The sequence below is a fragment of the Echeneis naucrates genome, chromosome 14, assembly GCF_900963305.1.
Source record: "Echeneis naucrates chromosome 14, fEcheNa1.1, whole genome shotgun sequence".
Taxonomy (NCBI): domain Eukaryota; kingdom Metazoa; phylum Chordata; class Actinopteri; order Carangiformes; family Echeneidae; genus Echeneis; species Echeneis naucrates.
Window position 1 is genome coordinate 7,557,577 of NC_042524.1, and position 15,061 is coordinate 7,572,637.

At 40.7% G+C, this 15,061-nt stretch overlaps 1 protein-coding gene across 3 annotated transcripts in view; it reads right to left on the bottom strand.

Annotated features, from left to right (window-relative positions):
• The window catches only part of LOC115053885 (rho GTPase-activating protein 26), a 66,222-nt gene that overhangs the window by 22,588 nt on the left and 28,573 nt on the right, over positions 1-15,061 (bottom strand). For all 3 annotated transcript variants that reach the window (XM_029518749.1, XM_029518751.1, XM_029518750.1), the window contains 10 exons: positions 12,361-12,456; positions 10,540-10,601; positions 10,183-10,254; positions 5,947-6,048; positions 5,748-5,858; positions 5,074-5,178; positions 4,421-4,550; positions 3,804-3,904; positions 2,400-2,494; positions 780-858 (listed from right to left, as the gene is read on the bottom strand). In XM_029518749.1, coding sequence (XP_029374609.1) covers positions 780-858; positions 2,400-2,494; positions 3,804-3,904; positions 4,421-4,550; positions 5,074-5,178; positions 5,748-5,858; positions 5,947-6,048; positions 10,183-10,254; positions 10,540-10,601; positions 12,361-12,456 — 953 coding nt within the window. The remainder of the gene's footprint in view (positions 1-779; positions 859-2,399; positions 2,495-3,803; positions 3,905-4,420; positions 4,551-5,073; positions 5,179-5,747; positions 5,859-5,946; positions 6,049-10,182; positions 10,255-10,539; positions 10,602-12,360; positions 12,457-15,061) is intronic.

A 15,061-nucleotide genomic window follows, 5' to 3' on the forward strand; every position in this document is an offset into this window, starting at 1 on the left:
CCAAGGCCTGGGCAAGAGAAATAAGATCATCAATATTTCTCGCCCTATTACAATTGTCAGACGGGCTGCTGCTTGTTCGAGCCTGTGGTGGATTTATGGATGCCAATTACTTCTGCATGTTTGGATGCAGACACGAAGAAGAGGAAGGTGCCTGGACATGAATGCAACTAAATGAGAGTATGGAAAGCAGCGCTAAGACGCACTCCCAGCTTCAGGTGGGAGGAGCTGCAGGTTTAGATGTGTTGGGTAGGCACGCTATCAGTAAGTCTTTTCTGCCTTACGACTTTCCATATGACAGTATGTTTGTTTGTTACTTCCCCCCTCGCTGTTGGTTGGATAGGGCATGTCAATAGGTGGTGAGAAGCTTTACCGAGCATCGATCTTCCATTCAAGCCCTCTAAGGTTGCATCATTGTTACAGGCTAAAGCTAGCTAAATTGCTCAGTATTTCAAAAAAAAAAATAAAAATAAAAATTATAATAATAAATTGCTGCTGCCAAAAACTGTTGCTTGTCATCCTGTTAATTATCTTATGAATCCTCAGATCTATGTTGTGAAAAAGATAAAGATCCCATGACAGGAAGCTCCGTCTGCACATTAACAGGTGATAAATTGTATGTGCTGAAAGCTCATGTCACAGGAACGCTGCTGAGGTCACACCAGCGCAGCTGAATTATTTTTAATGTTTTGCTTTGCGTACATGCTGTCCCTCTCTGTCTCTGTCACTCACTCTCTTTGTTTGTGTCACATTAGAGCAAACCTGTAACCGTGGTAACCTACTGGTTCTCTCCCATCCATGGCCTCCATCCACAACCTGCGGTCCTCCTCTGACAGAGCCTGCATGGTAATCACTCCCGACCTTCACACACACACATATACACAAAAGCTTATCAAATATCAAGGCCAGTGGCAAACATTGTCCGTTTAGATGCAAATCTAATACAGCTGTAATTCCAACATCAGACTTTAAACAACAGCTGGAGTATAATATTAAAAGTATAAACACACTTGATCAAAAAATGTGTTATTTAATATGTTTCTTACTTCTCTTGAGACATAGTTGACTTAGTTCTGTGGAGAGGTATGTTCATGCAAAGCATATTCATTTATGGGTGCCTAAGGTATGACTTCAGTATCACTTTCCAGTAAAAAAAACCAAAAAAAACAAAAAAACAAAACAAAACACATGATTAACAGCTTTTTTTCCATAAAAGGATGAAACAAAGACACAGAAGTCAGCCCATAAATTCACAAGGAATCTAATGAGGATTTGTTCAAGTAAGGAACTGAGACGAAGATCCAATCTCCTCTAAATGAACACACATGCACACACACACACACACACACACACACAGAGGTACCGCAGACAAATACAAGCATACACATACACAATCTGATTAATCAAGTCCTTGGTTTTAAATCAACACTATATGGCTTTTCACCATCAACCACTCACCTTCAACTGTCACTGCTCCTTTCAATCACAGTATACAGCCAGAAGGCAATGGCATGCATCCAAACATGGCCAGATGCTTGTGTACAGTAACACTTACTACTACTAAGGCGGATACATGCACACACCAGTACATGAAAAGTAGCACATCCGTAAAAATGTATCACTTCGTTTTATGGTTGTGCAATAACAAAAGAGTTGCAAATTTTGTAAAAACAATGGATGAGTTCGTGTGTGCTTTAGAGTCACAAACACACCATAAATGTGGGACGAAGGAATTAAAAGGAATGAGATGATGACAAAGTGAGCTGATTTGATGAGAGGAGGTTGGTGGGGGGTGAAAGGGTGCAGTAAAGGAAGGAAAGCACTGTAGGTGGCCTAGCCTGAGAAGACTAACCGCCACAGTGTCCAGTCTTCAGGCTCATCTCAACTGAGCTACGCCCTCATGTGTATCTTATGAGTAATGACACCATGTGCTGTAGCTCAGTTAATACCTCTGTAAGTTGTTACGTGAAGACAATGTTCACTCTGGTGTGAAATTACAGTGTGCTTCAATGATTTTCTGTTATAAAGTCCTGCCATGTTTGTGTCTTTTTCATAACTGTTTGCTATTATTGTTGCTTGGTTGCGCAGACAAGAGCTGCTTTGAAATCTGAAGTGCATATTAGTTTTTTTACTTTAGATATTTAAGTAATTTTTTAACGTTCTGATTTACTGCAATATTCCCCAAAGAAGTCATCAAATTTGCCAATTAAATTATCTGTTGAAAACAGATACAAAAGCTGTAAATAAAACTAGAAGATACTAAGCGCATTACACTGAAAGAAAGCCAATGCTTCAAGTTGATATTAGAAAGCACGAGTTGGAGGCAGATCAAAGACGGATTTAATAAGTCCATGACTGGCATGAGAGACGTGCAGAAGCACATAGTCAAATCAGCCACTGACCTGTCCACTGCCTCCACATCAAAACAGAATCTCTTCTCGATGGAGTCCGTCTTCCTCCTGGTGCAGGACTTCAGGGTGAAGCTCTCCTCTTCTCCCTGACAAAGCCAAATACAAAGCATCATGGTACATTAGAGGTAGTTTGATACATACAGAACAACTGACCTAAACGTAATAATTTGGAAGGACAACTAAATTTTTCTTTGGACAAATTTCTAACTTTATTAACTTTAGTTTTCACTTTTTCGAGGAGTCCTCGTGTTGAAGGACCACTGAAGCTACAGTGAGTGTTTTCGACTTGCTTTACTTCCAGTTGGAACAACATCATGATAATTTCGGACGATCAATGCCAAATGGGCACATATCACTGCAGGGACTGATAAACAGGAACATATGTATAAATAGGAACGAACAGGTGGTTCTGAATACACTCAACTAAATCAAGCCCACTGATCACGAAACACATATGAGGTTCAGATACAATAAGGAAATTTTCTTTCATTTTTTCATTATTTACATGAAAATGTAAAGTATGTAGAAGCAATATATGAAATAGCTGGCACAACCAAGCGATGGTGAATCATTTATGGCCATTTATGGTCATTTATTGGGGCTGCAACCATAACAGACTCGTGGCACATGTTTTCAGTTACAAAAATGAGTAATAATTTAGTTTACCCACCTCACTTTATACATATTTAAGATGCATTGCAAAGAATTTTATCCCTTACTATAAAACACAAAATCCCTTCTCATCATCTTGACTCCATATTCCCTGACTTCTTGTCTTTCAGTCTAATCCACTACAGCTGCTCTGGGTCCATTATTTTTGCTTCCTTCCCTCTGACCCATTTCAGCATGTCTTTCCTTCAGATCTCTGTGGTTTTCTTGTTGTGATAATATAAAACCTTTCTTACCGTCTCACTGCGTTACGAGCTCTCTTCTTTTACTTTGACCACTTGTTACAGGACCAACTCAAAATGCTCTGTGACAACTTTTAGACAACAGGCCTGAACTTGAATCAGATCTGCCTTACTTGGTTTAAATGTGGAATGATGGGAAAGCTGTTGAAGTCATGCTGCTTTACTCAAATATCATTTGGCAACCCTGCACCCTCTTTTGTCAAAGCTGCTGTTGTGGAATGCTTCATCTCTCTCTCCCTCTCCCATAAAACCAGTATCTCCCAGTATGTGTGCAACCAAGTGTTGGGTGAGAATCAGCTGCAAATCAAACAGCATCACGACAGGCTGAAGTGTAGGGTTTCTACCTGTGGGTGCATACGCTCAACATTTGTGAAGTCTCATGTTTTGTGTCTTGCTAACATATAGACCTAGAAAGTTTCATAGACATTTGGCCTTTGTGACACCATGGCCTTGTATGTACATTGAAAAGGGCAGAACTACTCACCATTTTCCCTCCTGACTTCGGGTCAAACAGTACCATGGTCACCCTCTTGGGCTCACGATGGTATGTACAGTAATACTTCACCCAGGTAGATACAAATGAACCTGAAGGAAAGAGATGAAGAGGACATGCAGAGTGGAGAGAAAAGGTTGACAACAAGGACACAGGAGAAGAAAGGAATGAAAAGAGTGATGTCAAATGGTCAGCAAAAAAAAAACAAGAGCAGAGGAAATAGGAGGAGACAGGGTAAAGAAAGAGGCCTGGTTTTGGTACTAGATATGTTACCATGGTACCTGCTCAGAGCAACTGTCACATCTTCAGAAGATCAGACTTGACTTCATCATCTCATGGCTCATTATGTTTTATTTGTTCAGCAGTGTGTGTGTGTGTGTGTGTGTGTGTGTGTGTGTGTGTGTGTGTGTATAAATGTGAGATGTGTGAGAGACAATAACTCACCTCTGACATGCACATATAAGTATGAATGTACACACACACACACAGGCAAACAAGTTCATTCGTGTTTGTGTGGTACTGCAACATTGTGGCTTGATTGTATCTTTGTTGTAAGACAAAACGATAATATGAACACGTTTAAACGTGAAGAGTGGACATATACGTACGCTTCTCCTGTACAAACAGGTATCCCTCCATGGTGTGCTGACTGACACTCTTGTGATCGTGTGGATTCTCCTTCATCTTCCTCATCAGACTCTCCACCTCCGACCGTGTGCTCTCAAAGCGGTTCCTTGTCTGTCCAAACATAAGCACAGGGGAGGACAGAGGTGGTCCTCAAAGAGCTCAACTTACAACAATGGCAGAACTTAAACTTATCTGTTTTTCAGCAGAATAAGAGAGACACGAACAAAGCTATGTGTGTGAACCGAATAAACTAGAAAGGCTCATTGTGTGTGTTTGAATTTTTAATTCTCCTACGTGAAGCCTGCAGTTGTTTCACATCTGAAATATTATTTTCTCCTTTTTTTCCCTAAACAGTTTCCTCTGTGCCGATTAAGCAGACCAAAGAATTCTTCTCCTGAGATTCGGATGACAGAAATGTGTCTATCATGTTAGAACAGTGAAACCCCTCCAAACCCTGTTGGTTGCCAAAAATAAAACTGGATAAAGAAAAGTATCATCGGACAAACACAAAAGTTTGCTGCTCCTCTATTTTTATAATTTCATTTATTAACACAGACTTGATTTATATGAATTGCATATTCATGTGCTGTGCAGCGTGATCTTGTACTTTCTGTGTCTGTGTGTGCAACCTTACATTCTGTATGCTGATGGTGAGATCGGTTTTGAAGTGATTGAAGTCCTTAGCCAGCTCATAGCCGTGGTGATAGTAGGTGAACAGGCCTTGGAGAAATGCCAATAGCTGAGTGAAAGAAAATGAAACAAGAAAGTCAGAGAGCCAGAGAAGGACAAAAAGGGGAGGATGACAGGGAATAAATGGAGATATGGGAGAAGAAGAGGAGGAGGAAGATGGTATAAGAATGTGTGGATTTGTGAGGTAGAGGAGAAACAAAAGGATTTAGAAAATGAAAATTAAGACGTTCCCAAATAGTTAGGAGATGTGCAACAATGAATGTATTAAAAAACAGTTAATACAGTTTATATAAAGCTTAAACTTGAGGTAGTGAATTTGACCTATTTGTATTTTCCCCTTTAAAATAAAAAGCCAGCTTTGTTTGGTGTGTGTGCAACGAATTGTCTTTATTTCCACTGCAGATACCGCTGAGGTGCCCTCGAGAAAAGCCCAGAATCTCCCAAACCGCTGTGTGCCAACAACAGAAAGCTGATGGTGAAAAGCAGCTGCTGGGTGTGAATATGTCAAAGTGAGGGAATGTCATGCAGCCCGCTGCTGAAGAAGAACATGTGTGCTCAGCAATTTTGGGGAAAACAGTTACACAGTAGAAAAAAAAACAAAACATGAAAGCATCTTACAGGCTCCACAAAGTCAAACATCTTCCTCTCCTGGACCTCCTGCACCTTGAAGACATACTCCAGAGAGACCTCGTAGAAATGCTGCCGTACATTGTCCACCTGGTTGTCTGCCTACAACAGGGAAGGGACAGGAGAAAAATAACGTATCAGGTGGAAAGAAGAAGAGAGACAGTGTAAACTCACTGAAACATCAGCTTACTTCATGCAGATGGGACTCTTTCTTCCTTGCAGAAAGGCTAAGATGTTTCTCCAGGACTGCACAATATTTCTCTGTCTCTTTGTCATATTTCTTCTTGGCTTCCTGTAACAGATCGATTAAAAACTTAAATATATAGTAATGCTTTTATTTGGGTGAGAGGCAACTTGTTGATAAGCACTATTAAGTGACTGACAATCGAACAACCACAGCCCTTCACTTGTAGGGAAAAAAAAAATGACTGTGGTGACTGAAGCGCATGTTTTGACAGCCGTGCACAAGGTTAGCATTTTCTGTCAGCTTTCACATGATATTTTCCACCTGCCAGTACGTCCAAAACTGATCCTCTGTGGAACACAGCTGCTTATAACACAACAGACTACTTCATCTGAGCTGAGGTCACCAATATAAGAGACAGACAGATGGATGGATGATAAAGCAGGGACACACACACACAGCCGGGTGTGTACTCCTTAAGGTCACTGCATTAAAAAAATGCAGAGAAAAAACTTAAGAGAATCAGAAGAGGCAGAAAGGAGAAAGCAGAGGGAGCAGCTGATTCTGCTCTGAACATGTTGCGTTGGTTGAACAGATGCGATCAGTCACTTTAGGATCATTTAAGTTTAACCTAATTCAAACTGATGGAAGGAAAAGATATAAATATCAGCGCAAAGAGAGAGAGGGGAAAGAGGAAAGAAGTGAACACAAACATGAAGGAGGGGCAGATAAGGGCGGGTCACACTCTGTTAGAGAGCCCCTGGGGTAAGATTGTACATGAGGTAAAAACTGTACATCTGCTCTAGCCTGTTGGTGTTATTGCATTTCTTTTTCTAAAGCTCATGATATCACCAGACGGCAGCTTCAGACAGAAGCTCAAAAATGGGCAACACCATTAGAAACATTAAAAAGAGCAGTAAAAAAAAAAAAAAAAAGTCATGGTGTGCACACACAATTTTACTATACTCCTTTATTCAGGTAATTGGTCAAAACTGACAGAAACAGTGGAATGTATTATTCATACTGCCAGTTAAACCAATCTCTGCTATACATTGCTGGTCACACAATCTGTTCTTTGAGAAGCAAAAGGCTGTGAGTGTGCACGCCAGTGAGCCAAACATCTGTTGGCCAGTTAGATTTTATTTTCGTCTTGATTTTACTGATGCTGGAATGGGCAATATGATGAAAGTTCAAGTGGAAACAATAAAATTACTGATGGCTGCATTCCTATGGCAAGCAAAATAATGTCTACTGTGAGAAAGCCCCATTGTGTTCAATGTTACAAGGCAATGAGCAGCACTGGAGGAAGGCTGAATTTGGAGAATGTTTAAGTAACAGCGATGATCTCTCCTCATCTGTCTCCATTTATATAATTTGATTTCACTGATCTTCCTGTCTAGTTATTTCCCCAGTGTCAATGGGAAGATATTTGCTGAGGAGATAAAATCCCCAGGTCAGTGAAAAAAGGGAAATAATATCTCATCGGTCTGCAAAACCATGATGTCAATTGCTGCTGAAGTCACATGACACAGGTGCTGTATTGCCAAAGCAGTTTCAACAACAAGTCGAGTCCTCGGGGCCAGAGGAGGAACAGACAGCAGCTGTGGAACACATCAAGACGATGAGCATTCCTCTAAACAACAAGGCCTCTGTTTGAAGCCCGCTCCCTCTTTCACTTTGTCATATTCACCATGAAAATCATTTCCGAAAAGATGAACAGATGAAACTGTTTCCCACTGTGGGTTTCATGACACTGCACTTTAACACTGCACGGAAAAAAAAACAATCTATTAAAATAAGCTTGATTAGATTGGCTAACTCAAAAAGTATGTGCATGTGTGTCTAAGTGTATATGTAGTACATAGTCCCTGTGAATGTCTTTTTAGTCTGTTAATTTCTTCACAAAATCTTTAAATAAAGTTACTCGAGCCACTTCTGTCTTCAGCCAGCAGGTGGCAGCGTCATCACAGTGTGTTCAGTGACTCATGATGAAGTTTTTGAAATGCTCTGATGCAGCATCACGTCCAGCCGCAGTTAAATTCGACTCCACGCTCGACTTCACTGCATTGTCATCCAGAAAGTGCGAAATAAAAAATGATACCAATTAACAAATCGACATCCTCTGCCGGTTTCTGCCTCCAGCAGAGCACATTAAACCTAACTGTAAAAGAAAATATAGTGAACTGTATCATTAACAGTGTCAACAGCAGAGGCAGCACCTACTGTGGTAGAAAACCATCCTCCAACCCAAACCCTGAAAAATCATTCATTTCACAAAGACATACATCTGTGTTTATTTAGGTAACAATGCGTCACGGCTAAGCAGAACAAACATCAACACAACCCCAACCTCAACCTGACTTTACCAGCAGCAGGTCCCTAAAGGACCCTTAAAGGGAGCTTTCACAGCAGTATTAGTTTAACATGTCTCTCTGCATACCGCCTTTTGATCAGTGTGAATTCCTAAAACTGCCCCGGCGTTAGAGGTTGTGCCAGCTCCGGAGCTTAGGGACAGTGAAACTGTGCCAGGCGAAGATGCTGTCAGCTCTTTTAGGGCTAAACTGGGATTAGCACATGGCTCTTGGTGACCTAACCATACAGATAATACGTTCACCTCTTAATCTGTCCACCATGTCACAATCAAACGGTGACCTGTTACCAGATGAGGGATGAGCAAAGTATCCACTGGTATCATGTTTAATCATGCATGTATGTAATGGGACCCCTGTGGCTGCTCATCTAGGCCCTATAGCTAATGACTGCACAGGCTTGGTGTGCCATGACCTGCTGTGAGCTCATTTACTAAACAGGGCAAAAGGATTACCACAAAAATGTACAGTATGGTACTTATTATTAAAATGAGCCGCAGCGTTTCTCAGAGCAAAAGATACATTTGGTGTCCCGTCCAACGATCTGAATATTATTACAGTGACTCAGCAGAATGGGTATTGAAGCAGAGCCAAGATATAGCCATTATAATGGTAATCATCCAGCCTGTTTATTTACCTGTTTCCTTCCCAAATGTTGAACATTTCCATACCCGCCTGTGTGCTTGGTCAAGGTGCAAGAGATTTATACTCACTGAAACTCTAAAACAACACTAGCTGAGCTGTGCCATGAGGGAGCCCTGTTGGCGTCAGAGACCCCCTAGTGAGAAGTAATGATTTATGGCAGGATTATATATTCCTCTAATCTCCTATCCAGGTCATGTAGCAACGGTGCAGTCTGTGATACACAGTCGCTCAGTAGGAGAGAACAGAGCCTGACACATGTAAATGTGTTTATAGCCTTTCATTGCAAGCTTGACTTAAACGACTTTTCTAACTCATCTGGCAGGACTGTTCGAAGCATTTTCTAAGGTGGCGAACTTGATAAGGAGGCTGGCCATTTAGAGATGTAAATCATTGCAAGCCGGCAGTATAGACAAAATGACCCATTATGGTGTGGATTTCAGCTTTCAAGATATACTGCACTTGATGTGGTATGGCCTATAATTCAGTTTCATTCAAAAGGAATTAGCTGCCATTGCATCAAGTATACAGCATTATTATTACATACTCAATACCAGTACTTTATGTCAATATAAAGTACACTACAGGAAATCCTGTAATTACCCTGGATTAGATCCTGGAGGAAATTCAATATGAACCAATAGTTTTAAAACAGGCCATACAAGCAGCAGTCATTTCCCTGTGGCAGCTGAGATCAGGTTTTTTCTCAGGGAAAATTGTAGAGCCAATTTTGTGATGTAGTGAACTAATAACATAAAGACTGTCTATTTCTGAACATAAAACTGCATTAATGTCAACCAAGCAGTGGGGATGTGGAGGTGCTAATGTTGTTAATGCTGCTCAGACTGCAAATTATTTCGCCTCCATTAAAGGGTCAAAGATAGCATGTCAATTACCACAGCTCTGGTGAGCGGAGGTCTCTTCTGAACGTTAACAGTCTGATGACTCTGATGAATCACATGTCGATCTTTCGTAAAACTGCTGATAAATAGCAGTATGTATCATTATTTCCATTTTTCAAAATGAATAGCTGCATATTGTTGTCATCCATATATTTTTTTTTTTTTTACGGGCTCTAAGCTCGTGTTCCTCTCACAGCTGCAGAAGCACTAAAAGGAGGTTATTGATTTATTGATTTCACTTCCAGTACATATGTTTCAATAGCAGCAGTATGTGAGGACAGTCAGCTCTGCCACCAGTCCAGTGTCTGTGCAGTGTCTCTCTCCTTTACCTTGGCTGCACTGATCTGTTCTTTCCTGAACCGCTCCAGAGGCATAATGAGCACATCGTTGGCATTCTCGATCTGGGGGCCCACAGACATAAACATAAACATAAACACACACACACTAGACACTATTGGATTACTGACACCTTTTAAACTGAAATTGTTATTCAGGAGTTTCTGTCAAAATATAATGATGCAAGCAAGAGTTTATTTGCAAATCTTACATGATATAAAAATCAATTATTTACCATAATCTACCAAAATATGGACACAGGGATGACAAATCTTATGTGAAAAAAGAAATTGCCCCTACACGTCCCGAACCATCTTTAAGTATCCCGTACTATTTTTTCAGCCACTCACCATCCGAGTCCTCTCATCCTCCAGGTTCTGTAGGACTGCTGCAAATTCCTGAAGAGACTTGGCTAAAGAGACACATTGGCAGACAGACAGCAAAAGAGAAAGAGACATAAGAAGATAAGAGACAGTTGCAAAGAAAGAGGGAAGCCAGAAAAGAACAGTATTTCAAACAGTGATGGTGAGTGACACACAAGTAAAGTCAAACAGAAACAGACACCTGGCAGGAGATGGTGGTGACGAAGGTGCTTTGTGTCGGTTCTGGACCTCTTACAGATATTCATGACACAGCAGAGTAATTAACTGGAAATGAAACCGCAATTATAGAGAGTTTCAACACAGCTCAGTGCTTGTTCCCTCACTTGCTGGCAAGTGAAGCATGTCTACATTGTTTTGGGCCAGAGTTTCCACTTCAACTGCCTCTTTTCCTGTCGAACATTTCTCTCTGTCTCTCTCTCTCTCTCTCTCACACACACACACACACACACACACACTTCATTTCTTATACTTAATGAGTGCACATACATGTTGATCATGTGGTGCATCTGCACCAGCATGTAAAAAAAAACCCAAAGATTCTGCACATGAAAATACCCAACTTTATCCCTTGATTATTAATTGACAGGACACGCATGCACACACACACACACACACACACACACACACACACACACACACACACACACACACACACACACACACACACACTGCTCTGCTCCTCAAAATCAGACCTCAAGCTACTGGATTTGGTTCTCAACTATTAAAGAGAGGGAGCTCTGGACTATGTAAGGAATGCATTAACAAAACAGCTCTACATTTAATAAAGCTTAAATTCAGTCAAACATTTAACCCTCACCCTAACCCAGCTCAATCAGTTTCTAAATCTACCCAACTCGCTGATGAAAATGTGATACTGAGAGAATATACTACACGATATTGAACCGCTAAAAGTAAATTGGGGTACAGTATTTGAATACTGGAACTATTATTTTAAACGATGTCTTTTTTTCACTGATAAGCTGTAGATCAGCTTCAAGTGAAAGAGCCATTGTGTCAGACATGAGTTTTGACTTAAAGCTATGAATATCCTAAAAAAACAGCGCCGTGGTGCAGCCCAGCTGAGTGGCAAGCTGTTCAGGAAAGATAGTTAAAGATAGTTAAACAACAGCAGAGGGTGGGTGAGGCCAGTGAAGAGCTGCAGCCTGTAAAGACGGAGCCAGGCAGCATGAGAGGGTGTGGTGGTCACTGCGTGCTTCACAGCAGGCTGTTTGAACACAAAGAGAGCACTACAAGGCCTGGATGAGATCATCACAGGGGATGGATGGATGGATTTATTCTCATGTACGCCAGCATTGCACAATTCTCTCATGTACATCAGTACTTTAAGGTTAGGTCACACACTGCATAGGAAGGGGAGGCAGCATGAAGCACAGAAAAATACACGTTGGAGGGGCTTCAGCAAGACTTCTAAAACATGTTAGGTCAAGTCGAGCACTTATTATCCTTTGATTACTGGGGATGAGGAAAAGCTTATATAATAATGACTGTATATTATGTATGAGAGATAAATTAGGTAATTTCACTGCTTTCACATTCTTATTATGCCCAAATTCAATGAAAACTTCATTTGCAGTTAAAAAATACACTTGATAATAGATTCAGTTTTGCTCATATTTGACCTTAGAGGCAGTGTTCACAATGTTCTGCATTAGGACCGCATTAAGTCCTTTCATTTGTCTTTTTAATAAGAGACAAGGCATCAGCTCCTGCCTATTAGCAAGCTTCCCTCTGCGGAGAACGTATTGCATTCCAGATCAACAAGCTTACCTATGCATATCTCATCATCTGTCTCGGCATCTCCAATACACTGGAATTTAAACTCATTGAGAGAGTCAGCAAACTTCCTCTTGGCTGTTGACAGACCTAGATAAGAGAGAGATAAGAAAAGAGAAGAGGAAAAGAAGCTGTTAGGGTGAGCTCTTTCATTTCATCAGTGGAGATACTCACTTACTATTATACAGTAGAATATGACTTTTTGTACTGTTCTAGAAAATGAGTGGAAAAAGCCTAAACACAGACAGCTGGATACTGTGAATGGATCCCCAGTGGCGTTGGTGATAAAGGTTGATGGCTCCCTACATTTGTATGGAGGCTTGTGTGTGTGTGTGTGTGTGTGCGTGCGTGTGTGTGTGCGCATGATGCTAATAAGTGCAAGAAGTTCCATGTAACTTAAGTTACATTAGCCAAGTGAGGCAATGAAAAGCTTCGGACAGATGGATGCCTGTCAAATAATACATGAGGCGCTAAGAGCTCCTAGGAGACAGACAGTCACTCAGTGAGTTTGGCTTCCTGTTCATTTAAACTCAAGTTGGGGTCACCTTCAATACCACACTTCCTGTTGCTGGGCGGCCTACTACAGGTCAGCCACATATGCAGAATTGGAATGAAATAGAAAAAGACATAAAGGGACAGAAGCCACTCAAGGATAAGAAACTAGAGAGATTTAGAACTAACCCTAACCATGCAAACAAGATGCAAAGTTCAGGGACATTTTGAAATAAGGACCAATTATATTGATGCTTTGGCTAATTTGTTAATTTACGTCCATGGTCAAATAAGAAGGAAAAAGAAAAAGCCTCACAATGGGAGTGTTTTATGATGTGGTTGATCCCAGCAGGGATATCCCACTTTTCCAGAGAGGAGAGAAACTTACAAAAGATGTGCACCAGCAAAGATGTACTTCTGTGGACGTTTTAGAAAATATGGATAAAATGAAATGAAACCCAGACAAGGATGGCGGGATGGAGGGAAAGAGGAGCGATCAAGAGTCTCATGGAAAGACAGATGGGAGTCAGGGAAAGGACAATGAGTGTAGAGAGAGAAGACAGACAGAACGTAATTGGCCATGTTCATGTAAATACCACAAGTCCTCCATGGAGACCTGTGTGTGTTTGTGTGTGTATGCGCTTGGAAGACCTGCGTTAGCTTGCCAGTCGCAGAAATGAAACGCAGGCCTTAGCAGCTCCTCCATGTGCTGCCAGAAACACACACATGCTGACACAGACACACACTCCCCTCGCTCTGCCTCGCTCTCTGACTGACTCAAACATTGTAGGATGTCAGTCATTTGTGCGTCAGAGAGGCTCAGTGGCCTCAATATAACTAAGGTATGACTAAAATGAGACCACACGTCAACCTTGAAGGATAAACTGTGGTTTTATAGTGCCGATGCCCAGTGCAGAACGAAAACTGTGAGCTCAAGTTCTGCAGCACTAACCTGGAGGGTGACAGAAATGAACTGAAAGTTTTAAGACAGGGAAAGACTATCACGTCTGAAGTCCCTTTGCAAAAAGATTCCTAGAAAACATAAATATGTTTTATTTTAGTTTTGCATCTGCATTCTTCGGAGGTTTTACTTCCAAAGCAGAGTATGGCTTCCAAGTTATCTGTGACATGTCAAGATGACGAAGTAGCAAAATCTTCCCTCAATAATACTGATGATGATTTTAAAGACAGCATCTGTATATTGCACAGCAGTAACATTCAAAAGAAGCATCACTGATATCAGTCCTTGGATAAAGCACATCAAAGCACATGACAGGATGCAGAAAAGTACCCGTTTTCTATGCCACACTGTTCACTGACCTTTTTGCAGCTTTTCATTTGTTCCGTCTCAAACCACGAGTATTATTTTCAGCACGGATGGCTGCACAAGCTGTACGCACAAGCTGATCTCAGATCATCCCACCCCTCCATCTTATTTTATACTGATATACTGTCTGTCCATTATCTTTTATCTTTTCTAAGTCTCCATCTTCTCTCTCTATTACTCCTTGTCATGTTATTTCAACGATAAAGTGTATTTATTTGTTAAAAAAAAAAAAAAAAAAAAAAAAGAAGTCATTGGAAGCTTCAGTGGGAATGAAATCCAGCTCTGACAACACTGATGGCCCTGAGCTACACAAAACACTCCTCTTATCTCCCCTCTCTCTGTCATAACAGAGAGGGGGGAGATAAGAGAGCGCCTTGGTCACACTTACACTTTTGTTTTACTCTGATAGAACTTCATTTTAATCATGCTGCAGATTTTTAAACATGCCTTTTGGGTTTATCACCCAAACAAGCAGTGACATCTTAAGACTGTTTTCACCAGAAAGCTAAAGAAGGGTGCCATTTATTTCTGATCTGAATTGCTCCAGTGACAACATCCGTGTCTGGTGACAGGTTTTAATAGCCGATTGATTAATTATTTTTGCAATCAGTCCAAATATCTATTTACTATTTACTAATTGCTAATTCCTAAATGAAAAGATTGTATTTACTTTGAAGAGACGAGTACTTTTCAAAGACATCTTGATAAAGTAACAGAACAGGGGAAAAAAAGTGTTTGTATATTTTTATTTATTATTATTTCATATTTATTTTAAATGGGACTCTTAGGGACAAATTTCTTCCTGTATGACTTTAGCAGCCTAAATTTGAGCCCACAAATAAAAAGATTTATGCTCATTTTGGTTTGATAGGTCAT